At 41.6% G+C, this 24931-nt stretch overlaps 1 protein-coding gene across 2 annotated transcripts in view; it reads left to right on the plus strand.

Annotated features, from left to right (window-relative positions):
• The window catches only part of LOC103124484 (engulfment and cell motility protein 1), a 131892-nt gene that overhangs the window by 92901 nt on the left and 14060 nt on the right, over positions 1–24931 (plus strand). For both annotated transcript variants that reach the window (XM_060195863.1, XM_060195864.1), the window contains exons 7-10: positions 3161–3196; positions 12018–12117; positions 19341–19492; positions 22944–23022. In XM_060195863.1, the coding sequence (XP_060051846.1) occupies positions 3161–3196; positions 12018–12117; positions 19341–19492; positions 22944–23022 (367 nt within the window). The remainder of the gene's footprint in view (positions 1–3160; positions 3197–12017; positions 12118–19340; positions 19493–22943; positions 23023–24931) is intronic.

The following is a 24931-nucleotide window of genomic DNA, read 5'->3' on the forward strand; positions in this document are numbered from 1 at the left end:
TACTTGCCTTAGTCATCTTTATAATTGGATTCATTTCATTGAAGATGTCTTTAAAATGTATGAGGAAAAGAGTTCTGCCAATATTTTTCTCTAAGTATCTGATAGTTTCTGGTCTAATATCCAAGTCCTTGATCCACTTGGAATTTACTTTTGTATTTGGTGAAATATAGTGGTTCACTTTCATTCTTCTGCATGTTTCAACCCATTTTTTTTTCAACACCATTTGTTGAAGAGACTCTGCTTTCCCCATTTAATAGTTTGGGAAACTTTCAAAGATTAAAGATCTATAGGTGTGGGGGCTTACTTCTGGGCTCTCAGTTCTATTCTACTGGTCAGTGTGTCTGTCTGTTCATGTTCCAGTACCAAGCAGTTTTGATGACAGTGGCCCTATAATACAATTTGAGATCTGGGAGTGTGATGCTTCCAGTTCTGTTCTTCCTTCTCAAGATTGTTTTGGCAATTCTAGGTCATTTCTGGTTCCAGATAAACATTTGTAGCATTTGTTCTATTCTCCTAAAAAATGTGTTTGGGATCTTGATGGGGATAGCATTAAATCTGTATATGGCTCTGGGTGGTATATTCATTTTGATTATGTTCATTCTTCCAAACCATGGACATGGAATATTTTCCACTTCTTTGTGTCTTTTTCAATTTCCTTGAGCAGTGAGTGACTCATCATTTTCAGTATACAAGTCTCTCACTTCTTTGGTTAGGTTTGCTCCTAGATCTTCTGGCCTGTAGTGTTTGTGTGGAGAAGTCTGCTGCTAATCTTACGGGTTTTCCTCTGTAGGTGACTCTTTGTTTTTCTCTTGCAGCCTTTAGATCCTTTCTTTATCCTTATTCCTTTCCATTCTAAATATGATGTGTCTTGGTGTCTTTAAGTCTGGGTTAATTCTGTTTGGGACCTTCTGGGCTTCTTGAACCTTTCTGTTTGATGTTGTCTAGACTAGAGAAGTTCTCAGCTATTATGGCCTGAAGAATGCTTTCTTCCCTCCCTCTCTTTCTTCCTCTGGTAAGCCAATAATGCATATATTATTTCTTTTGAAGTCATCCCATAGGTCTCTGTTGTTGTCTTCAGTATCTCTTAATCTCTTTTGGAGATCTCTTACTTCTCTTTTAGTTGTCTCTAGTTCGTCCTTGATCTTGCTAATTCTATCTTCAGCCTCATTTATTCTATTCTCTCCCCTCTACTGTTTTCTGGAGTTCATCTATTTTGTAACCCTGTTCTGATACTGTTTTAGCTTGTTCAGCTAGTTGTGTTCTTAGCTCAGTCAGCTATTTCAGCTTTCAGCTCTCTAATAACCTTGAGATAGTGTTTTCTTCCAGAGTCGTTTTTGTTGTTTCTGCATTTCTGATGACAATTCTTTCAAACTCTTTACTCACTCCTGTGACTGTTTCCTTAACTAATGTTTGGATGTTGACCTCATTTTGTGCTTCAACCTTTGGGGGGCTATTAGCTGGTCTCTTGTCCTGGTTTATTTCTCCAATATTTCTTCTTGTTGGTTTAACCATTTTATATAGTATATTATGAGGTCCCTCTCTCAGTACTTTTCAAATTACTGATCACTCTTGCCTGGATTTACTTGTGTTTAAGTAAGGTAATTAAAGCATTCACAGTTGTGGAAATTGACAGTTGTTTCAATATTATTTTAGTCCCTTAGTTGGAGCACAGTGGCTTAAAAGCCTCTTTTTTTTTTTCTTCCCTGTAGGTTATGGGAGTCTGAGGGCATTTAAACTATAAGTAGGCTTCTTAGCTTAATCACTGACTCCTGACTAAGAGATAAGGCAGGGTGGGGCAGAGATAATCCAGTGGTTATGCAAAGAGACTCTCACACCCCCACCATTAGGCCACAGAGGTAGAGATCTTCTTCTGAGTTTTCTCTTTAGTTCTCTGTCCCCTGGTTTCAGCACAGGGCCTCCTCCCTGCTGCTCCAGATTCTGAGGGCAGTAGCAATGGAGACTCACAGTTGCATTTGGTGAGTCTTAGGGGAGTCCTCTCCTCCCTTAAGCTGTCTTTTTGTTGGTGAAACAGACTGGGTGTGATGTCTCAACTGGTAAACTGCTGGACTGTTACCAGCCACTTAATCTCTCCCTAGGCTCCTCTCTGTCTATGAGCCATATGTGTTTGCACTCACCGGTGATTTGCTGGGTTCCTGAAGTTGTTCTAGTCCTGCCTTGTTGTGGTCCCAGGATGTCTCCTTTGGTCTTCCTAGTTGGCTGGGGAGAGGAGAGGAGAGAAACACAGCTGCTGCTGCTCCGTAGCCCTGCCTCTGGAACTTTCCCTTGTAATTTATTTTAATGTTCACTTTGAGCAAAAAATTGGCTGTGAATGTTTCTTCTGTACCTTTATGACCTATGAGTCTATATTCTTTTTCAAAAGATTTAGATTTATTTTATTATTGAATAGAAACAGAGAGAAACTTGGAAGAGGGAGAGATAGAGAGGGAGAGAGACACCTGGAGCTCTGCTTCACCACTTGTGAAGCTTTTCTCCTGCAGGTAGGGACCGGGGGATTGAACCCAGGTCCTTGCACACTGTAATGTGTGCACTTAACCATGTGCACCACCCCCTGGCCCCTTAACCTATATTCTTTCAGTGACTCTTGACCCTTGACTTAAGAAGATGTTCATGGATTATCTAAATCTTTCCTGGCAGGGTTATTTCTCAAAGAGCCCTAGTGCCTGATCATTGTTATTGTTAGCTATAGAGGCAGAGAGAAATTGAGAGGGAAGTAGAGGATAGAGAGGGAGAGAGAAAAAGAGAAAGCGTCCCTCCTGCAGGTGGGGACCAAACACTTGAAATCTGGGTCCTCATGCATATGTACATCTGAGCTTCCTTGCATAAGCCACTGCCTAGCCTCCAATATTATCACTGTTGTTGTTATTACTATTATTTATTTATTAATACCAGGGTTATTCCTGGAGCTTGCTGGAGCTCAGTGCCTTCACAAGGAATTTAACATGCCGGCTAGCCACTTTTTTTTTCTTACTTCTTTATCATCAATCTATAACTGAATAATATTTTGAAATGAAGAGTCTCCTTCATGGGAGTTAAATCTACACTATCTGATCTAAAGTTCTTTAAGGAATGTTCTTTGTGTAAAAAAAAATCATTGCTTTCAAATATGTTCCTTACAAAATTTTTTTTTTTAATTTTTCAGACGATACCAGAAATTGCAGAAGATCATGAAGCCTTGGTAAGAATCTGTGATGATGACTTGATAACAAATGATGTAATGCTCCCCTTCTTTCTGCATGATTAAGCCTTGTCCTATTACTCTGCGATTAGGTACTTTGCATAAATGATTTTGTAGTTTGGTTCTTTATTTTTTGCCTTCTTTTTGGTGTTCTTAACAACAGGCTCTTTAAAAACATATCTCCCTCTTTTTGTTTTGTTTTGTTTTTGTTTTGGGGTAGAGAGAGTATTTCATGTTTGTAGCCATTAAATAATCACATCAGGATTGCTCCCTTCTAGAGCAAGGCTGGGCATAGTTTTCTGTGCTACTTCAAACACCCTGCCCCTTTTATTGCAGCTTATGTCATGTTCAAAGCCAAAAGTCTTTGATTTTCTTGAGTGATTCAGTAAGAGAAAAATCTAGGCTAGGAACAACTTTGAAATTGAAGTATAGAATAAAAATGATTTACTCTGGGTCTCACAAAATGCTCGATCATTTATTTACTGAGTACACTATGGTCATTAGGTTGAGGTGTGGGTCTCACAATGTCTTTCTTGAGCTCTCTCTACTTAGCTCTCTCATTCTTACGCACTTAACAGATTGAGTCTGTATCGATTTATAAACTTCTCTGTAGTAGGATAACGAAATTTCTATTTTCAGTTTAATAAACAGAAAATTGCAGTTTGAAGAGGTTGAACAACATTTGCTATTTTGACTATTACTTTTATCTGTCTTTTTTTTTTTTGGCCATAAGGGTCATCACTGGGGCTTGGTGCCTGCTCAACTCTTCTGCCATTGGCGTCATTTCTTTCTCTTTTTTTCTCTCTTTTCTGACAGAGACAAAGAAAAATGCAAAGCGAGATAGAGGGGGCAGAGACAGAGGGAGAGAGAGAGAGAGACAGAGATCCCAAGACCCCTGAAGCACTCTCCACCACTCTTGACATTTCGTCTCTACAGATGGGGGCTGGGTGCTTAAACCTGGGTCCTTATGCCTGGAAACCTGTGCACACTACTGGGTGTGGCCGCATCTGGCCCTGTGCCCACCCCTCACCTTTTTTTAAGCCGTCAGAGCAAGTCCTTAGCCTCTTCTTGCATGAGACTGGATTCAAATCATCCATCCTATTCCTCCCTTGCCCCTTCCACATAGAGAAAATCTTGTTGCAAGAACCTTCCCATTACTAAAGTCTAACTAGAAAATTATATTGAGTGTTTAGGGTACAGCTAAGTCTTATTCTGTTACATATTTGTAACACAGTAGAAACACTTAATGATAATGGCAATGGAAGCCATCTGCTAAGAGAGTTGACTTTGTCCTGGGCACTGTCTCAATATTTACATTCATTACTTCTCATTCACACTTATATCCACACACAACACATGATCAGTAAAATTCGCAGCATCTCTTTGATACAGAAGTGAGAATCATATGGTGGAGCTGAGATTCAAATTATCTTTTTTTTCCCTTTATAAACTTCATATAATAAGCTCGTGCAGAAGAGCTTGGTGCTTTCAAGACAAAAAAAAAATCATTCCTTCAGATTTCTTGCTCAGTAGTTTTAATCTTTTGGTATGTAGGAATACTGGACGGTTTGACTGCAGAGCACTGTTCTACATAAAAATTAATGACCAGAATCCTGGTTTTGGTACTGACATAAATGCTCATCCTATAATAGCACGAAACTTGCTGGCAGCCTAAAGCAGATAGAAAGAAGAGGGGAGTCAGTCCTTGAAGTAAAAAAAAAAAAATGTCTGATATGTGCACTGGGCAGTGGTGCACACAGGAGTTCAGCACACATGCTTGGAAGCACAAGAACCCGCACAAGGACGCAGGAGAATAATAACAGTTGATTTAAAATTTATTTAACTTATTTTTTTTCTCTCCCAAAAGGTAAGGAAAGAGAGAAAGGAACAGACAGATATTTGAGAAAGTGTCTACAGTTTGTTGATAAACATATTAGTAGTGCTGCTGAAATAATTCGCCTAGATGATGGGCCACTTCTGCTCTGTGCCTGGCCCAGGTTCAAGCCTGGTTCCCACCACAGTGAAGCAAGCTTCAGTGCTGTGGTCTCTTTCATTGTTCTCTGCACTTGTCTCTATCTTACAGGAGAACACTGTGCACTAAATCTCCACGAGCCCTCTCCCACCCCACTAGCCTCCTGCTTTCCTTCCCCACAGTGCAATACAGCAAAGCTAGTTCAAGGTTTGCTTTGTGTTTTGACTGTCTGTTGTTGTTTCTTCAATTCTGTCATGAGTGAGATTATCAGGTATTCAACCATCTTCTTTTTTTTTTTTTTGCTTATCTCACTTAGTTCTATATCCATGTGCCAACAACTATATTGTAAACCATTAATTCCCTAAAGATAAAACACACACACACACACACACACACACACACACACACTTAGTATTGAATGCCTCACTGAATGACTTTCTGTTATTGTTTCTTCAATTCTGTCACGAGTGAGATTATCAGGTATTCAACCATCTTTTTTTTTTTTTTTTTGGATTATCTCAGTACCATATCCATGTGTCAACAACTATATTGTAAACCATTAAGTCTCTAAAGATCTCTCTCTCTCTCTCTCTCTCTCTCTCTCACACACACACACACACACACACACACACACACACACACACACATTTAGTATTGAATGGCGAAAAAAAAAGAAAGACATGAGAGAGGTATTGGACAAAGAATTGCTAATCATCTTTAAGGAGTGCAGCCAGCTGATAGATAGCTTCTCTCGGTGACAGTCTGGATTCACGCCAGTTAAGCAATGGCCATACATACTCAGTGTCTCTGGGCCACCCCAGGCATAGAGCCTGCGGAGCTAACTTGTGCCTCCTTATGTCTGTCCATTGTGAGGTTTCTTTAGCCCGACAGATACTTTCTCAGGTCTCCATCAGTTTTTTTTCTCTCCACTCTCCTCTCTAGGCATCAGTTTTGCCTGAGGGTCTGAACGTTTTCCATACTCAGTTCCTTCCTTCTCACCTCTTTATTTTTCATAAGCATAATGCAGCCCCCTAGTAAAGCATTCACTTTCCTTAACTAAACTGCAGTATTATTTTCTCAGAGGACTGAGCTGTCATATCAGACTGACATGTGATGAAACAGAAAATCTGAGCAACTGTTGAAGAGGTTGTGTGTGTAATCAAGTCTATGCATGCAGGGTCATCGCTGGGGCTCGGTGCCAGCACTCCAAACCCACTGCTCCTGGTAGCCAATTTTTTTCCATTTTACTCGGGAGGACAGAGAGAATTGATAGAGGAGGGAGAAACAGAGAAGGAGAGAGAAAGCTAGACACCTACAGATCTGCTTCACTGCTTGTGAAGCGCCTCCTCCTGCAGTTGGAGAGCAGGGGCTTGAACTTACATCCTTGCACTTCATACTGTGTGCTTAACTGGGTGTGCCACTGCCCAATTCCTCCCCCACCTTTTTTTTTTTTTTTTTTTTGTAAATAGAGAAAGGGAGGTCAATGCCCAATATCATTTTGATATGAAAACCTGTTGAAGACAATACAGGAAATAAAAATTATGGACCTATATCCCTAATGGACAACTCCCAATAACACATGATCAAATCAATCCAACAATATACAAAATATTTACAGTGTAAACTTCCAAGGTAAATACAGGTAAATATAGTTAAAATTGCCACACACAAAAGCAGACAGAATATAAGGAAAAACTCAAAGGACCAGGTAGAACTAGAGTCACTGACTTTGTCAATTAAGTATATATTCACTGTCATGTTGGTAGCTTTATTTTTAACTTTCCTTTTTTTTTTTTTTCATCATTGTGGCTAGGTGCCTCCATGTAACAACCCCGTTTCAGGCGTTTTTTTTTTTTGTTTGTTTGTTTTTTACTTTTATGATACAAAGATAAATAGGGGCTGAAAAGGGAAGAGAGAAGGAAAGAAAGAGACAGACAGAGAAACCTGTAACATAACTGCACCACCAGTGACGCTTCCCTTCTGCATATGTGGACCAGGTACTTAAACCCAGGTTCTCCTGCTTGATAACATATGTGCTACCAGGATTTATCACTCCCCAGCCCCTAAATTTTATTCTTTTTTAAAACATATATTTTATTTATTTTTCTTTTTGTTGCCCTTGTTTTTATCATTGTTGTGGTTATTATTATTGTTGTTATTGATGTTGTTGCCAGATAGGACAGAGAGAAATGGAGAGAGGAGGGGAAGTCAGAGAGGAGGAGAGAGAGACAGACACCTGCAGACCTGCTTCACCACCTGTGAAGCGACTTCCCTGCAGGTGGGGAGCTGGGGGCTCGAACCGGGATCCTTATGTTGGTCCTCAAGTCTTGTGCCATGTGCACTTAACCCGCTGCACTACAGCCCGACCCCCTAAATATTATTATCATTCTTACCATTTACGTATTCATTTTAAATTAGTTAAAATGGATCTAGCATGCTGTATGTTTTAGGGGTACCACTTTACACCTCAACCTGATGCCTGTTCACCAAAGCCTAATAATATCCCATTTTTTTTAATGGGATGTTCACTCTGTGGAGACATTTGGAAGTGCTATTCCTTTGAAATTAGCAGCACACACTTAAATGCTTGAGATTGGCTGGATGCTGTTGGAGTGAAGATGTTCTCTGTTAAGCGGATGAGAAACATTTATTTGAATCATTCCAGCACACATGGCGTGTTGGCTGTGATAATGAATCGCAACAGGCATGTAAAGTTTGCACTTGGTTTAACGGGTGGCAGTCAGTACAGAAAAGTCTTTAGCTTTGCGTTTCATGAAAATAAAATAAATAACTCGAACCCCACAGGTTGGTTGCTTTATTTTATTTTATTTTATTTTATATTCCTTTATTGAGGAATAAATGTTTTACATTCGACAGTAAATACAATAGTTTGTATATACATAACATTTCCCAGTTTTCCATATAACAATACAACCCCCACTAGGTCCTCTGTCGTCCTTGTTGGACCTGTATTCTCCCCCCTACCCACCCCAGAGTCTTTTACTTTGGTGCAATACGCCAATTCCAGTTCAGGTTCTACTTGTGTTTTCTCTTCTGATCTTGTTTTTCAACTTCTGCCTGAGAGTGAAATCATCCCATATTCATCCTTCTGTTTCTGACTTATTTCACTTAACATGAATTTTTCAAGGTCCATCCAAGATCGACTGAAAACGGTGAAGTCACCATTTTTAATAGTTGAGTAGTATTCCATTGTGTATATATATACTACAACTTGCTCAGCCACTCATGTATATATTCCATTATGTATATATATATATATATATTATACATATATAATATATGTATATGTATATATGTGTATATATGTAGATATATGTATAATATATGTATTCAAAATGAGGTGATTGGGCTCCCTGGAACGAAATATAGTAAAATTTTAGCACTCTTACCCTTTACTTGTAACTGAGCACTTGAAATCAAATTTTGAATAAGTTCTCCCTCATGGAAACCTAGCTTTATGTTTCAGCAGCTAGTCACAGAGAATTATGTTGCAGATGATCTGTTTTCTGTCTGTCTGTCTGTCTGTCTGTCTATCTAATATCTGCCATATTATATACCATCTGTTGTACCTATGTTCGTTGTATATATTGGATAATAAATGTTTCAATGCACCATATCAATGCACCATATTTAGACTTACAATATCTAATAGTGTCCATATATGACCCCATAGTTCTCACAACATCTGAGATAATTTGGTTGCTTTTTAAATTTTTTTCTTCAAGTTTTTAAAAAATATTTATTTATTTATTCCCTTTTGTTGCCCTTTTTTTTTTTATTGTTATTGATGTCATTGTGGGATAGGACAGAGAGAAAATAGAGAGAGGAGAGGAAGACAGAGAGGAGGAGAGAAAGACAGACACCTGCAGACCTGCTTCACTGCCTGTGAAGCGACTCCCCTGCAAGTAGGGATCCAGGGGCTCGAACTGGCATCCTTAGGCCGGTCCTTGCACTATGCGCCACATGCGCTTAACCCACTGTGCTACTGCCTGACTCCGTTTTCTTCAAGTTTTTATGCTTTGATTATCTATATTCTATGAATGAAACCTTCTAGAAGTTGTCTTTTCACCTCTTCCTTCACTAAGCACCAATACTTCTAATCCAACCCCTATTGTCTGAAAGGATAGTGCCATTTTTTTTTTAAATGACAAAGCAACAAAGTCAAAGATATAGTCACCTAATTTTCTTTCTTTTTAAGAATTGTAGTATCTTTATTTATGTATTGGATAAAAATGGCCCAATATTGAGAGGAAGGGGGAAACAGAGGGAGAGAGACAGAGAGGCACTTGCAGCAATACCAGTTGTGACTTGCAAAGCTTCCCCCCTGCAGGTAAGGCCTGGGGACTTGAACCCGGGTCCTTGTGTGTTGTGACATGTGCACTCAATCAGGTGCACCACCACCCAGCCCCAGTCCTGTAACTTTCTTATCCAGTTGCTCATAGTTAGGTCGCTTTTATATATTACCTGTTGTTAACAGTGCTGCAGATTTCTTTTACACATCTTTTGTATGCGTGTGTGTGTGTGTGTGTGTGTGTGTGTGTGTGTGTGTGTGATATTGCTGGATAGTAAGGTATTTATTTAAGGACTCACCTTACTGTTTTCCATATGGATTGCACCAGGGTGCATTCCCATTAACTGTGCAACAAAGTTCCTTTTCTCCACATCTTTCCCAACCTTGTCATTTCTTGTTTTGTTGCCTTTTTAACAGGTATGAAATGGAAGCTCAGTGTGTTTTTAATTTGAGTTATTCTAATGATAAGTGGAGTATATTTTTTCTTATGTCTATGTGCCACCTGTGTGTGTGTGTATGTATATATATATATATATATATATATATATATATATATGCCTACATATATTTTACCTACCTTTTCATTATTTGGTTTCTTTACATAGGCTTGATATGCCTGACCAGGTGGGTGATCTGTAAACATCTTCTCCCAATAAATGATTGTCCTACTAAATTATGCAATTGGCGTAAATCGTGAGTCTACAGCTTTCTGGCGCTCATACCAATTGTACCCCACCAGCAGTTTGACGAATGCTGTTACTGCCGGTGCTGTGCAGTCATGACTGAGCAGTAGTGTTACCACAGGGCTGCTGATGCCATTCTCTCATACGCGCTGCATTTATTATCCGGTTCGCTTATTTCCCTCAAGCAACTTCCTTTCACCCTCACACCTCACACCCAACCTGATGTGTGATTTTCTTATTTTTCATGGTCTATAGAACTCGGAACGTTTTCAAGCGTTCTTACAACCCATTTCACCCATCTTTCTGCACGTTTGCCTCTCTGCTTTAAGCAAGATTGGTGTTTTTGGTATGGAATTGTGGTGTTTTTTTTTCTATTTTTTTAAAAAATATTTATTCCCTTTTGTTGCCCTTGTTGTTTTTATGGTTGTAATTATTGTTGCTATTGATGTTGTTGTTGTTGTTGGACAGGACAGAGAGAAATGGAGAGAGGAGAGGAAGACAGAGGGGGAGAGAAAGATAGACACCTGCAGACCTGCTTCACTGCCTGCGAAGCGACTCCCCTGCAGGTGGGGAGCCTGGGCCTCGAACCAGGATCTTTGAGCTGGTGCTTGTACCTGAGCCACCTGTTTAACCCTCTGTGCTACTGCCTGACTCCCTGGAGTTTATTTTTTGAGATATGGTCCTCTGGTGCCACCTAGGGGCACCTGTGAAGTTGGGGTTGCCTGTCTGACTGGGAGAAATAAGAGAGAAAACAGCAGCTGCTTTTTCTGTCTGACTTCAATGCTTTGACATTTGCGGGGATTTTATTGTTATGTGGCTCAGAAGTGCAAGGACTCCTTGACTCAGTGACAGCGAAAATTTGAAGTTCACAGGATTACTTGCCTAGTGATAATGGAGGGAGCCTATTACCCTCTCTGAATTGCCCTTTGCTATTCTTTGCTAAGAAGCTTTCCTTTAAGCTATCATTTTCCGAATGCTTATGCACTAAGGGCTTTACAAGCAGCCCTGTGGTTATGGGGATATTGCTATCCAGTTTTTTTTGTTTGTTTGTTTTTCTGAGAGGGACCCAGAGAGATTAATAAATTGTCCAGCTTCTCAGAGTGAAAGTCAGTGTAACCCCTGGTTCTGTCTCGCTAAAGCCTGGGCTCACCTCTACCAAATTGTCCTGCTTGCTTGCTTCTTCCCCTTCCCCTTCCCCTTCCCCTTCCCCTTCCCCTTCCTTCCTTCCCCTTCCTTCCTTCCCCTTCCCCTTCCTTCCTTCCCCTTCCCCTTCCCCTTCCCCTTCCCCTTCCTTCCTTCCTTCCCCTTCCCCTTCCCCTTCCCCTTCCCCTTCCCCTTCCCCTTCCCCTTCCCCTTCCTTCCTTCCTCCCTCCCTCGCTCCCCCCCTTCCTTTTTTCTTTCACCTCGAGGGTTATCGCTGGGGCTTGGTACTGGCACTAGGAATCCATTTCTCCTGGCAGCCACTTTTTTTTTTTTTTTCTATTTTTATTGGATAGGGCAGAGAGAAATCAAGAGAGATGGGGAAGATAGAGAGGGAGAAAGAAAGATAGACACCTGCAGACCTGCTTTAAGGCTTGTATAGCGTCCTCTGCAAGTGGGGAGCTGGGGGCTCAAACGCGGGTTCTTATGTGGGTTCTAGTGCTTAGTACTACTGTGTGCACTTAACCTGGGGCCCTGCAGGCCCCCTCCAGCTTCCTTCATACCAGCTTGTGTTTATGAGGAAGTTGCCTATGACCGGGTTATGTATCTTTATCAGCTCTATTGCATTTTTTGTTCTGGAGCTTTCTTCCTTCTACTTCTTCCCTTGTACTCAGCTTAAGTTCATCCTCACTGTTCCCCGACTGTGTTTCCCAGCTTTGGAGATATGCTGTCCTTCACCCTGACGGCCTTTGTGGAGCTGATGGACCACGGCATAGTGTCCTGGGATACGTTCTCTGTGGCATTCATTAAGAAGGTAACGCAGTTTATGCTTCCTGAGACTTAAATTCCTTCTCTTTCTCCTAGGTCTTTTTCTTGGCTCTGAGGAAGTTTCATCGTTGCTTCTAGTTCTTTAGGCTAAAGCACTTCATGTTGTATCACATATGTGGGGTTCCAAGGTCCTAAATTCTCAGCTGCCATTCTCTCCCTACGACATCATAAGGGCCTGGAAGTGAGAATCTGTAGTCAAAAGAAAATCAGAGAGTCATATTGTCACAACTACAGAGCCATGTGCAAAACTCTGGCGCTCAGGACCTAACTGGGAATACGGCTTAGCAATAGATCCATGCTCTAGGTTTGACCCTTGGTATCACGTAAAAATATGGACCATGAAGAAGCCAGGCAGTGGCTCACCTGGTTAAATGCACGCATTATAATGCCCAAAGACCCAGGTTCAAGCTCCTGGTCTCCACCTGCAGGGGGAAAGCTTCACGAGTAGTGAAGCAGTGTTGCAGGTGTCTCTGTCCTTCTCTACCTCACTCTTCCCTCTCGATTTCTGAAGGTCTCTGTTAAATAAATAAATAAAGATAAACAAACAAACAAACCAGAACTTCTTTAAAAAATGAAGAAGGGGGGTCGGGCAGTAGTGCAGCGGGATAAGCGCATGTGGTGCAAAGCGCAAGGACTGGCGTAAGGATCCCGGTTGAAGCCCCTGACTCCCCGCCTGCAGGGGCATCGCTCCATAGACGGTGAAGCAGGTGTCTGTCTTTCTCTCCCCCTCTCTGTCTTCCCCTTCTCTCTCCATTGCTCTGTCCTATCCAACAACGATGACATCAGTAACAACAATAATGACTACAATAACAATAAAAACAACAACAAGGGCAACAAAAGGGGGACAAAGAAGAAGATGAAGAAGAAAAAGAAGAGATCTATCAAGTATGAGATTCTGGCCTGATAGGTTTTACTGGTTGAATTCCTTGCACTTCTACTTCACTTTCATCCATATTACCTCTTTGGATTTCCACAGGAATTCTTTAAGAAGAGAACACTGTTTTGCTATTCTGTTGTTAGTCATGGGTTCAGGCTGGTTATATGAGGTCATAGGGAATGGGTCTCAGCCATTAATCTGTGGGCGCAGGGCTCCTTCTGTCATCATCATGCACATCTGTCTTAAAGTGGTAAAACATTTCCAGCACTGTCTTTATTTTAATTATTTTAGTATTATCTTTATTTATTTATTTATTTATTGGATAGACACAGCCAGAAATCCAGATGGAAGGGAGAGACAGGGATGGAGACAGAGAGACACCTCTAGGCCTGCTTTACCACTCAAAAAGCTTTCCTCCTACAGATTGGGACGGGACTCGAATCCAGTTCCTTGTGCACTGTAATATGTGCGCTCGACCAGGTGTGCCACCACCTGGCCCCTGCTTCTATTTTAGACCTTTCCAAGCTCACTGACTCACAGGTAGAGTTCAGTGATTTCTTCTTCTGTGTTTCCCCTCAGGTCTAAGCTGTGTGAACATTTTACCACTCAGCCCATTACTGTGAAATTTTTGTAATTTTACTGAGTTTCCTAAGAGACCATAAACACCAGCCAAGAAGTTCTAGCTTTCTTCATGAGAGTGCTCATGTGTGGGCCTCAAGTAAGAGCCTCATATGAGTCATTTCTATGAAATAAATGATTGAATGTGCTTCAGAAGTATTTTTAAACTCTAAAACTTGAACAGTAAGACCGTGGCACTGTACTTTAGTGTGTTTCAAGTGAAATTTCAGTTATCAGTGGACATTTCTAGCCATTTTTCAATAAGTGATCTGAAAAGTGTCTAGAGAGAATAACACTAATTTAATTTTCTAACTACTGAAGAAAACAGTTTTCATCCACATTTAAATAAAACCTCCTATTACGTTTAAAAAAGCAAAGACTCTAGTAGTCTTAACAGTTTGATTTTAAAAAAAAAAAGATATTTTTTCACAAGGCAGTGTAGGTAATAGATCTCGTGTCCCCATCTCCAGTCATTCCGTTTCTCTTTCATTGTGACTTCTCTCTTAGTCTCTTATATGCATTTGAAAAAATGAACATGAGAAAATGACTTTAGATTGATAGCTTTTTATAAGATTAACCTTTCTTATGCACTAGCTGGCCCTAGTTCAGCACTTTGACAACCCAGGAATTGTAGGCAGCCAACTGTTTTTCAAATGAAGCTTTATCTGCTAAAGTCAACTAGGAGGCACACTGACAAAAGATGCTTATCTCGGCGGCTCAGGACTTGGCTCTTTATTAATGCCAAATTCATACCACTCTGGAGAGAGATTTTCTCTTTGCCAGCTCCTGTCTCTTCTACTACTCTGTTTGTATCTGGGTTTTTTTTTTTTTTTTTGGAGGGGGGGAAGGGAAGAGTCTGGATAACTAGATCTAGATTCCCGTTTACAAGCTTTATCTGCCATAAATAAGCATCATTTTATATATAGTCTGATACTGGGAACTCATGAATGCCAATATATAATGCCATTTTTTTTTTTAAAGACATAACTGCTTAGGGAGAGAGTTGGAAGACACAGAGCAGAAAGAATGGAGACAGAAAAACTAGAACTCCCTGTGCTATGAGTCGGTTCCCCTCTAGCCAAGTATAACATCAGTGCCTTTTCTTGGAAAGAAAGTTTCATACAAATATTCTTAAAGCCTTCCTTCTGCAGGCAGGGGCCTCATTCTGCCTGCAGTGTTTTCACTGCCTGGGCCAACATCCAGCTATTTTGGTTTAGAGACCCAGTAACTTTTGCCTCTTAAAAAAACTTGAAAGACTTGTGAGCCTCTGTCTGGATAATTTAAACCATGAGAGTGGAACTTTGTGTTCTCCACGGTTCTTTTTTCATTTTGAAAATATTAGCATTTTAAGATTTTAGTCTACATGCATTTAAGATACATTGATTTGGGAGACTGGGCAGTGGCACACCAGGTTAAGCACACATTACCGTGGGTGAAGACCTGGGTTCGAGCCCCCATTCCCTTGCTCCCTGCTTGCAGAGAGAACACATTTTTTTTTTTTTGCCTCCAGGGTTATTGCTGGGGCTCAGTGCCTGCACCATGAATCCACTGCTCCTGGAGGCCATTTTTCCCCCTTTTGTTGCCCTTCTTGTTGTAGCCTTGTTGTGGTTATTATTGTTGCTGTTGCTGTTGATGTCATTCGTTGTTGGATAGGACATAGAGAAATGGAGAGAGGAGGGGAAGACAGGGGGAGAGAAAGCTAGACACCTGCAGACCTGCTTCACCACCTGTGAAGCGACTCCCCTGCAGGTGGGGAGCCGGGGGCTCGAACTGGGATCTTTACACCGGTCCTTACACTTTGCGCCACGTGCACTTAACCTGCTGTGCTACCACCAGACCCCAGCATTTTTTTTTTAAAATCAGAGAGAGGGAGAGAGGGGCCAGCTGGTGGCACATCTGGTTGAGCTCACATGTTATAATGCACAAGGACCTGGGTTCAAGCCCCTGGTCCTCACTGGCAGGGGGGAAGCTTCACACATGGTGAAGCAGGGCTACAGATGTCTCTCTGTCTCTCTCCTCTATCTCACCCTCCCCTCTCAATGTCTCTCTGTCTCTATCCAATAATAAATGAAGAAAGTTTTTTTAAAAAAAGACAAAAAAGGGGGGATTGAGAAGAGAGATTGACATCCAGACCACAGTATCAAAGGTCCCTTCTGTTTCTTGGGACCCAGGGGCTTGGTGCCTGCACTACGAATCCACTGCTCCTGGAGGCTATTTTTCCCACTGTTGCATTGTTGTTGTTGTTGCTGTTATTGTTGCTGCTGCTGCTGTTGATGAATAGAACAGAGAGAAATTGAGAGAGGAGGAGAAAATTAAGAAGAGGAGAGAAAGATACCTTAGACCTGCTTCACTGCTTGTGAAGGAACCCCACTGCAGGTGGAGAGCCGGGGGCTCCAACTGGAATCCTTAGTCTGACCCTTGTGCTTCTCACTATGTGCACTTAACCCGGTGTGCCACTGCCCGGCCCCTAACCAGATAATCTTTAAGCTTCTATAGCTGCATGAAGATCTATAGTTTTTAAGCTCAACATGGAAAGTAACATTTGTATGCTTGCTAATGAGTCTGTCTGCATTTACATTTCCTGAGTCAGTCCTGATGTTTTGATTATTGATATTCCTTAGTTCAAAACATTGAGTCATTTAAATGCTTTGTTCCAACCAGGTAAAGGAGGAAATTAAGGAAAATGATAAGCATGTCCTTATGACGTGCAATGTACTTATGACTAAAGTGATACAGACCTGCTTTCTGCCAGGCATGCTCTTAGGAAATTGTTACACAAATTGCTCTTGCTATAGTCTGCTTTAGAATGGCTGGAATGGGGGCTGGGTGGTGGCACACCTGTGGAGTGCCCATGTCATCATGCACAAGGACCCAGGTTTGAACTCTTGATCCCCTCTGCAGAGGGAAGCGTAAAAAGTGGTGAAGCAGGTCTGCAGTGTCTATCTTTCTTTCTCCCTCTCTGTCTCCCCCCTTGCCTCTCAATTTTTCCCATTCTATCTAATAAAAAATAAATAAAAAGGAAAAATGGCCATTGGAAGAAGTGGATTTGTAGTGCAGGCATTAAGCCCCAGCAGTAACCTTGGTGGCAAACAAACAAAAATTAAAAAAAAGATTGCTGGAACGATGGAAATCATATGTCAGAGAAGGATGGATTAATAAGAAAAGTTAATTTTAAAGTTACATTTTGATGAAGGTAAGGTACTAGCTTAATAGGAGAGAGAAAAATAGTATAGCAGTGGTGACTGTAAGTAAAATGTGTACATGAGATATGAATATACTTGAACTATAGCAAAAGCCATCAACTACTTTCTCAGTAATGAGCAAATTACATGGGAGTTAATAATTTATAGACTTAGCTGAGGTCAGTAGAGGCAGTGTAAGAGGGTAAGAGATCAAGAGGAGAGTCGTCAAGAAATAAAAGTAAAGTTTCATAGATAATTTATAGATAACTTAAAGCACCATTAAAAGAAGGTATACTTCACATCAGAACATACTGAAAGTCCTGACTGGATATTTCAAGGAAAGAAATATTGTCAAGAGATTGCTTGTGGAAGTGGATGGAAATTGACATTAGAAGGAAACCTTGACCATAGAGGAGACTGAAAAAGAATCATTACAGAGAAAGACACAGGAAGCTTTCCTAGTTCCTGTTAGCTAAGCCCAGGGATGTGTTGGACCAATGTCGACACACAGCTGAGTGTGTAAGAAGGGAAGCTACGAAACGAAATTGATCACAGGGCTAGAAAATGGGGAGATAGGGTTATCAATTAGTAACGACTATAAAATGTTTGGAAAGGTGATCGCTGAGAATTGAGGATGAAGAAGATACTGAGAATGTTAGTTTTTTGTTTTTTTTTTTAATCTTTTTTAACCCCATTTAATTTTAGTTTTTGCTGGAATGTCTAATCAAAGTCAGCTTCTTGGATGCCAAGAAGAAGCACTTAAGTGCATAGTTCATAGTAAAGACTTTTTATCTCCTCCTTTCTCCATTTCTCTCTGTCCTAACAATGATGACACCAGTAACAACAATAATAACTACAACAATAATAATAATAAAAAACAAGGGCAACAAAAGGGAAAATAAACAAATTTAAAAAAAGAAAGAAAGATGGATTTGACAGTGTAGAACAGATGGTGAGGATCAAAGCACGGGCTTGCTAGGGACTGAGATACAGTGGAAAAGCTCATTAACCATGAAAAGGGCCAAAGTGGTCTTTTGCGAATCTTAAAATTCTTCCTGTAGATTGTATTATAAAAGAATAGCTTTTGGCACCCGGTCTTGGCGCACCTGGTTGAGGTCACATGTTACATGTTACATGCGCTCAAGGAACGCAGGTTCTAGCCTCCAGTTCCCACTGGGAGGGGGGGGAGGACTTTGCAAGTGGTGAAGCAATGTTGCAGGTGTCTCTCTCTCTCCCTCTCTGCCATCCCCTTCCCACTTGATTTCTGACTGTCTCGTCTCTATCTAATAAATATATAAAAAATTTAAAAATAATAGCTTTCTTGGAATATATAAATCTTCATGTTAATACACATCTTCATGTCACTCAGTTCCTACACCCTGAGATCCAAATGTCTCTAGGGAGTCATGGCTAGATCAGTTGAGCTGGCAAGTGCAAATGGCCATTAAGTGCATTTGTATTTTGTCCTTACGCCGGTCCCTGCGCTTTGCGCCACTTGCGCTTAACCCGCTGCGCTACCGCCTGACTCCCTTTGTATTTTGTCCTATGGGAAGATAGAGAGAAGCTGAGAAGAAGGGGGTCGGGGGAACAACAGAAAGGGAGACATTAGTGTCCACAGAGGGAAGCAGTAAGTGTCTGTGGGTCATGGAGCCAAATTATTTAGCTTTTCAGAAAGCAGATAGTACATTGATATCATATCCACCTCTTGGTGTGAATTGTCAACAGACAGTAATAACTTTGAATGAGGGCCCTAAAATGAAGCCTTTGTGGCGGCCATGCGTTTGGATTTCTGTGCTGTGTTATTCTGACCCTTCTTTTACTTCCCCTTCACATTGTGGTTATTACCTTTGAGGCCCTCATGATTGATTCCTTAGGGAATATATTTTAGAGCTTGAACAGTTATTTAAACTTTTAGCACGGTGAACTTAAATGTTGTCCTACTTGCTAAACTTGAGAAGAATTTATTATAACCATAAGACATTGGAAGAATGGGAATAAGGGTGTTTTGCTGAGTATGAACAAAAATAGTAGCCAGAGATTGGAAGGTTGCCAGCTGAATTGTGTTGACAAGCGTGATTTGTGTGAGTCCCTCAAGAGCAAGTAAGTGTCAGCCTAAGATCGTGAACATTGTAGATCCTGTGGGTGAAGAAGTCTGGGAATGGAAGGGAATGAGTGTTTACTAGGTTTTGAAATTACTGTCCTAAAGAAACAACATCCATTCTCACAATGTATATGTTGAAACCACCTGTCCCTGAAAGTTAAAACTTAGGCAGTCTCCAAGAAAGTGCCATTATAGAATAATTCATCAAAATTGCCTTCCATTACAGGGCTCATTATACACTTTTACAAATCAGATATACATAATGTAATCGTGTCATGAACCAAATAATGCTGAATATTTTGATATAATTCCGGGTGTGTTTTTCATCCTAGATGACGAGTGTTTCTTAAGTGAATCCCTGATTTACTAGACTTCTTGCATCCTTGCTAGTGTCATCGCCGGTAGTAACTCTGCCCCACTTGGATTTACAGATAGCAAGTTTTGTGAACAAGTCAGCCATAGACATCTCAATTCTGCAACGGTCCTTGGCCATTTTGGAGTCCATGGTACTCAACAGCCATGATCTCTACCAGAAGGTGGCACAGGAGATCACTATAGGCCAGCTCATCCCACATCTTCAAGGGTAAGCTGACTTCCTCAAAGTGAAGTGCCTCAGAGTGACACCCTGGGGGATACTTCTCACTGATCTGATTAAATCCACGGAAAAGGACGCACACACTTTCCTGTAGCATGACGGTATGCCCTGTCCCCATATATGGTTCCCCCACTATACTGATAAGACTGGGTTATTTACCCCTTGATGAACTCCATGCTTGTCTTTTCTGTGCCCGGTGCCTGACCCTTTGTGGGCAATCACATTATCATTATCAGCATCCTCCTCCTCTGTGTTTATTTACATATGTGTTTTTCGGAGCCAGACCCTCCAGCATTTGTGATTTCATCAGGCCACTTTTTCATTCAGTGAGATACCCCAGTGCCAGAGTTTTCTCTGGATCCCTCTTATGTGGTGCTGGAGTTCAGACCTGTGTTACTGCTGTGGTAAGGCCACACCCTCTCCATCTCTCCAGTGAGCTGTCTCTTCAACTCAGTGTGCACTCATTTTGAGGGATACTTTTACTATTAATAACTCTCAACAGACCACATGCTAACATAATAGTATAAACTGTCAAAATGCATTAGATTTGTACTTGATTTGGAGAGGGTGAACAGGAAGTGAATTTTCTTTTATTAGTGGTTTAATATTGGTTTACAAAATCACAAGATAACAGGGGCATAATTCCACACCCTTCCCACCACCAGAGTTCTGTGTCCACATTCCCTCCACTGGAAACTGCAGTAGTTCTCCCAAGGTCACTGATACGGGTTGACTACTATTTGTATAGTTCTCTCTCTCTTTATATATGTCTTATTTTTTCTGTGGTCCTGCCTCTCCTCATTTCTAAGTTACACCTACACCTATTTCTACTTCAAATGTCCTTCCGTTTCCCCTCTTCTCTCTCTGGGTCCTGATGCAGTTGGGTTTCAGAGTCCTCTACTGATCTTCCCCTAACATTTCTCCTCTGCTGGAAATAGGCAGAAAGTAAAATTTTGAAGTCAAACATGGATTGTGGCCACAGGGAAAATTAGCATGTGCTTTAAAATGATGATTTATGTGAACTTCTACCTAGGAGCAGTGCCGGTTCTACATGTTACAGAATGTGACAAACACCACTTTTACAGTCTGTATCTCTTCTCTATCTCAAAGGCTCACTTAAGCATTCCTAGTGCACTTCTCCAAAATGGAGAGTTTGAAATTTGCCAAGGGCTATACTACGTATTTTTGTATCTATTACTTCCTTATTCGGCTCTGGACTTTGGTTTATAGCACAAAGAAATAATCATTAGAACCACTGAGTGGTATGGGACTCAAAATGGACACTTGCATCAGTGGAACAGAATCCAGAGCCCAGAAATGAGTCCACACTTTCCTATTATCTTGAAATCAATCCTCTGAAATAACTGTGTTCCTACCTGGCATTATAGGTGAGGAAACTGTGTCTTACAGACACCCTGTGAACCTTATCTAAGGCCACACACTCAGCCAGTGGTGATCTCTGTAGACTGTACTGCTTGTTCCTTCATTCTGTCCATAAATTATGTCTGACTGTAGCTCAGAAGCTACTTGTTGCTTTTGCCTTGGGTCTACCTTACTTAACGTTTATCACATAGCTCACATTAGCTGTTTGCCTCATTGGGAATTCTTTTTATTTCTTCCTCGTAAAAAGTAAATTTGTGGGAGTCTGGTAGTAGTGCAGTGGGCTAAGCACATGTGGCACAAAGCGCAAGAACCAGCCTAAGGATCCCGGTTCAAGCCCCCAGCTCCCTACCTGCAGGGGAGTCGCTTCATAGGCGGTGAAGCAGGTCTGTAGGTGTCTGTCTTTCTCTCCCTCTCTCTGTCTTCCCCTCCTCTCTCCATTTCTCTCTGACCTATCCAACAACGATGACAACAACAACTACAACAATAACTACACCAATGAAAAACAAGGGCAACAAAAGGGAATAAATAAATAAATAAGTAAATTTGTAGACATAGAGACATGCTTGTTATTAAAAGTTTCTATTTGGAAATAGATTTTTAGACTATGTAATATCATTGCCGTGGAAACAGAGCCATTTCCCCTTGAGTGCTGAACTGTCAGGACATCCAAGAGCTTTGAGATACACATCATAGATCAGACACGCGCACACACACACATGCACACATACACACACGCACACGCATGCGTGCACACGCCCCCGCTTGCTGACTGTAGGCTCTGTACTTAATGAGAAGTGTTGGACTCAGCAGTTTCTTAATTCCTGATTTCTTGATGATTGTAGACCCCTGAATTATAATGCCTGCTTCTTGTTGCTTCATTGTTGACTGCTCTTCTGAACTATGGTCCTAATTACTAAGAAGCTGTGCATAGAACAAAAGGAAGGCTACACCTCCTGCTAGTCCTCATTTTCCCTTCTGGCTACAAACTCCTATTCTCTGATGGGCACCCAGTGGATGTCTTCAACTAGTGAGCAGTCTGAGTCAACAGACCCCAAGGCCAAAGGCCTACAGCTTCACGCTGCCACAGCACAACCAACCCTCAGACCATAGAAGGCATGATGTGGACATAATGAATAGACACTACACAGCCAGAGGATCATATGTCAATATCATCCTGGTGTTGCATTAACTGCCATTTTTTGTGTACCCCTACAAAGCTACCTTTGATGCGTCTCATTCCGTGCTCTTGGGTAATGAAGACATTTTGATGATAAATACTCTGTTGAAGTTCTGACTCTTAAAAAAACTATTTATTTATTATTTTATTTGTTTTTGATAGAGACAGAGAGAAATTGAGAGGGGGAGGAAGAGAAGAAGAGGAGGAGGAGGAGAGAGAGATACCTACAACCCTGCTTCACCACTCCTGAAGCTTTCTCCCTGCAGCTGGGACCAGGGACTTGAGTCCAGGTCCTTATGCACTGTAATGTGTGTGCTTAACCAGGTGCACCACCGCCTGGCCCCCTCTGTTGAATTTCTGGTTGGGGACACATACATTTAATGGAGCCCACTGCAGGGTGTGTGTGTGTGTGTGTGTGTCTGTGTGTGTATGTGTGTCTGTGTGTGTGTGTCTGTGTGTGTCTGTGTGTGTCCATTTCCAGATCTCTTGATTCACTGGCAAAGGTCTCTGAAGTTTATCTTTCAACTCTGAGACACAAATGGGGTTTAGTGTCCTGGCATGTGGTCTCCCCGACACCCAGCACCATGTCTCTTTAGAGAAAGGGAAAGGCTGAGGGCCCCTTCAAATCTCTTGTGTGCTTTCCACTCTATAGCATATTACAGGGGGGTGCCCCGATGGTTACTGTCTACACTCTCTTTTCCTGTCTCACATAGTTGGAATATAGTCTCTGTGCCAACTGCATTTTCTGGGTGTTGCTTTTCTTAACCTTTTTATTTTTATTTATTTATTTTTATTTTGGCAGGTGATTGTGAACTTTCTTACCATGGTGTAACTCTGGGATCAATTTTTCTGACTATCTGAATCGTTCTTTTTTTACAGGTCAGACCAAGAAATCCAGACCTATACCATCGCTGTCATCAACGCACTGTTCCTGAAAGCCCCAGATGAGAAGAGGCAGGTCAGTTGCCTGTCTTTCGTCTAAGGTTGCCTCCAGGGCTGGCTTTTTTTTTTTTTTTTTTTGAACAGACGTCCCTTCCATTTCCATCCTGGGGACAACTTAAGCCTCCTTGTTGCTCTGTGCCTTGGCCAGTTGGGTCAATCAGTAAATAGATGGGGAGGGTTAGCTGGAGATGGGAAAGAATGTCAGGGATGTTCCACCATCAGGACCCTTTCAGCAAATGCACCCAAGATAGAAGCCCAAACTATAGCCAGGTGAACACATCCCTGCTGTGGTGCAGGTGGAGTTAGAAGCCCCAGTGATCTTCCAACATCTCATTGAATAAACAAGTGTTGTCTGTTTTTCTGATGAGGAAACCAAGGCCTTGCCAGGTGTCACACTTTGCCCAGGGAAGTGCAGAATGGGATATATATATATATGGTTGGTAGAATGTGCAGATTGCTGTGTGGGTTTGTCAGAGGGGTTCTTGGGCTTGAAGGTAGATGTTCCCATTGTAAGTGGATACGGCCAGAGGACTGACCAGTGTATTTCTGTTCTGCTCTATCCACAAGAGCAGAAGCCCCTTAATACACTTGTATGAAACCTGTATTATTTGATACTCTCCATACTCTGTTGACCTCTGGCTTTTCCCTTCCCTTAGGAGAAGGGATGGAAAGTGTGGAAAGGGTGGGATTGTGCAAGTCTTGGGATTTGTGTCACATCTCAACATCCAGTCATGTGTTTTCCATCAGCATAACATACTGTGTTACCTTGGTCACAGTTCACTTTATTTAAAATCAGGGTGGGAAGGAGAGACCTTTTCAGCCATGGAAATGTGTGTTGGAGAGCTCAGAGATGAATCACCAAATGATTGGTTCAGAAAAATTTAGAAAACTAGCATGCTACTAACTACCAGGTCAAGAGTTTTATTTAGTTCATGCTATCAAAGATTTTAAACTTTAGCGGCTTGGTGTAAGAAAGTCTGGGTTGTTTTCTTTCTCTCTTTCTTTCTTTCTTTCTTTTTTATTTAAGAAAGGAGACATTAACAAAATCGTAGGGTAGGAGGGGTACAACTGCACACAATTCCCACCACCCGATCTCCATATCCCATCCCCTCCCCCGATAGCTTTCCCATTCTCTATCCCTCTGGGAGCATGGACCCAGGGTCATTGTGGGTTGCAGAAGGTAGAAGGTCTGGCTTCTGTAATTGCTTCCCCGCTGAACATGGGCGTTGACTGGTCGGTCCATACTCCCACCTGGGCTGTTTTCTACGTCACACTATTTGTCGACTCCTGAGGGTTGCATGGAGTATCTTTGCAGCTTCCTTTGTTTATATTCAGTGTGGACTGGAGCCTTGAAGTGCCTACACTCCCTTAAATTGTGCACCAGGCTGATTTTTTTTTCACTAGTGTTTTTACTATACAGGGATGACTTTACCACTCTCAGTGACTATATTTTTCCCTTTTATTTTCTTTGGTAAACGTGAAAGAGGGAGAGAAGTAGAGATGGGAGGAGACACACACAGAGAAGAGATACTTGTAGCACTGCTCCACTGCTCCTGAAGCTTATTCCCTGCAGGTGGGGACTGGGAACTTGAACCCAGGTCCTCATATAGAATGGTATATGCTTAACATATAGTGTGTCACCACCTGGCCCTGACCCTTCCCCAGGCTGCATTTTAAGATCTGCTTTGCAAATCTTAGGTAGGATCATAGGTGTGACCCAGTTCCATTTCAGTCTAAACAATGAATGTGTGAGGTCTCCAGCAGTTTACACAGTAGGTTTCTTTGTACGCAGGCCTGTCCTGGGACTTAAAGCACTTGACCCTTTTACTGGCCTTTTAGTGAAGGATCTCCTGTCAGATCACGTGGCAGCTAAGTGTAAAGTTAGGATTCAAGAAGCCTGCATTCTGGGGCTGAGTGGTGGTGCA

This window comes from Erinaceus europaeus, chromosome 8 (assembly GCF_950295315.1).
Source record: "Erinaceus europaeus chromosome 8, mEriEur2.1, whole genome shotgun sequence".
Taxonomy (NCBI): domain Eukaryota; kingdom Metazoa; phylum Chordata; class Mammalia; order Eulipotyphla; family Erinaceidae; genus Erinaceus; species Erinaceus europaeus.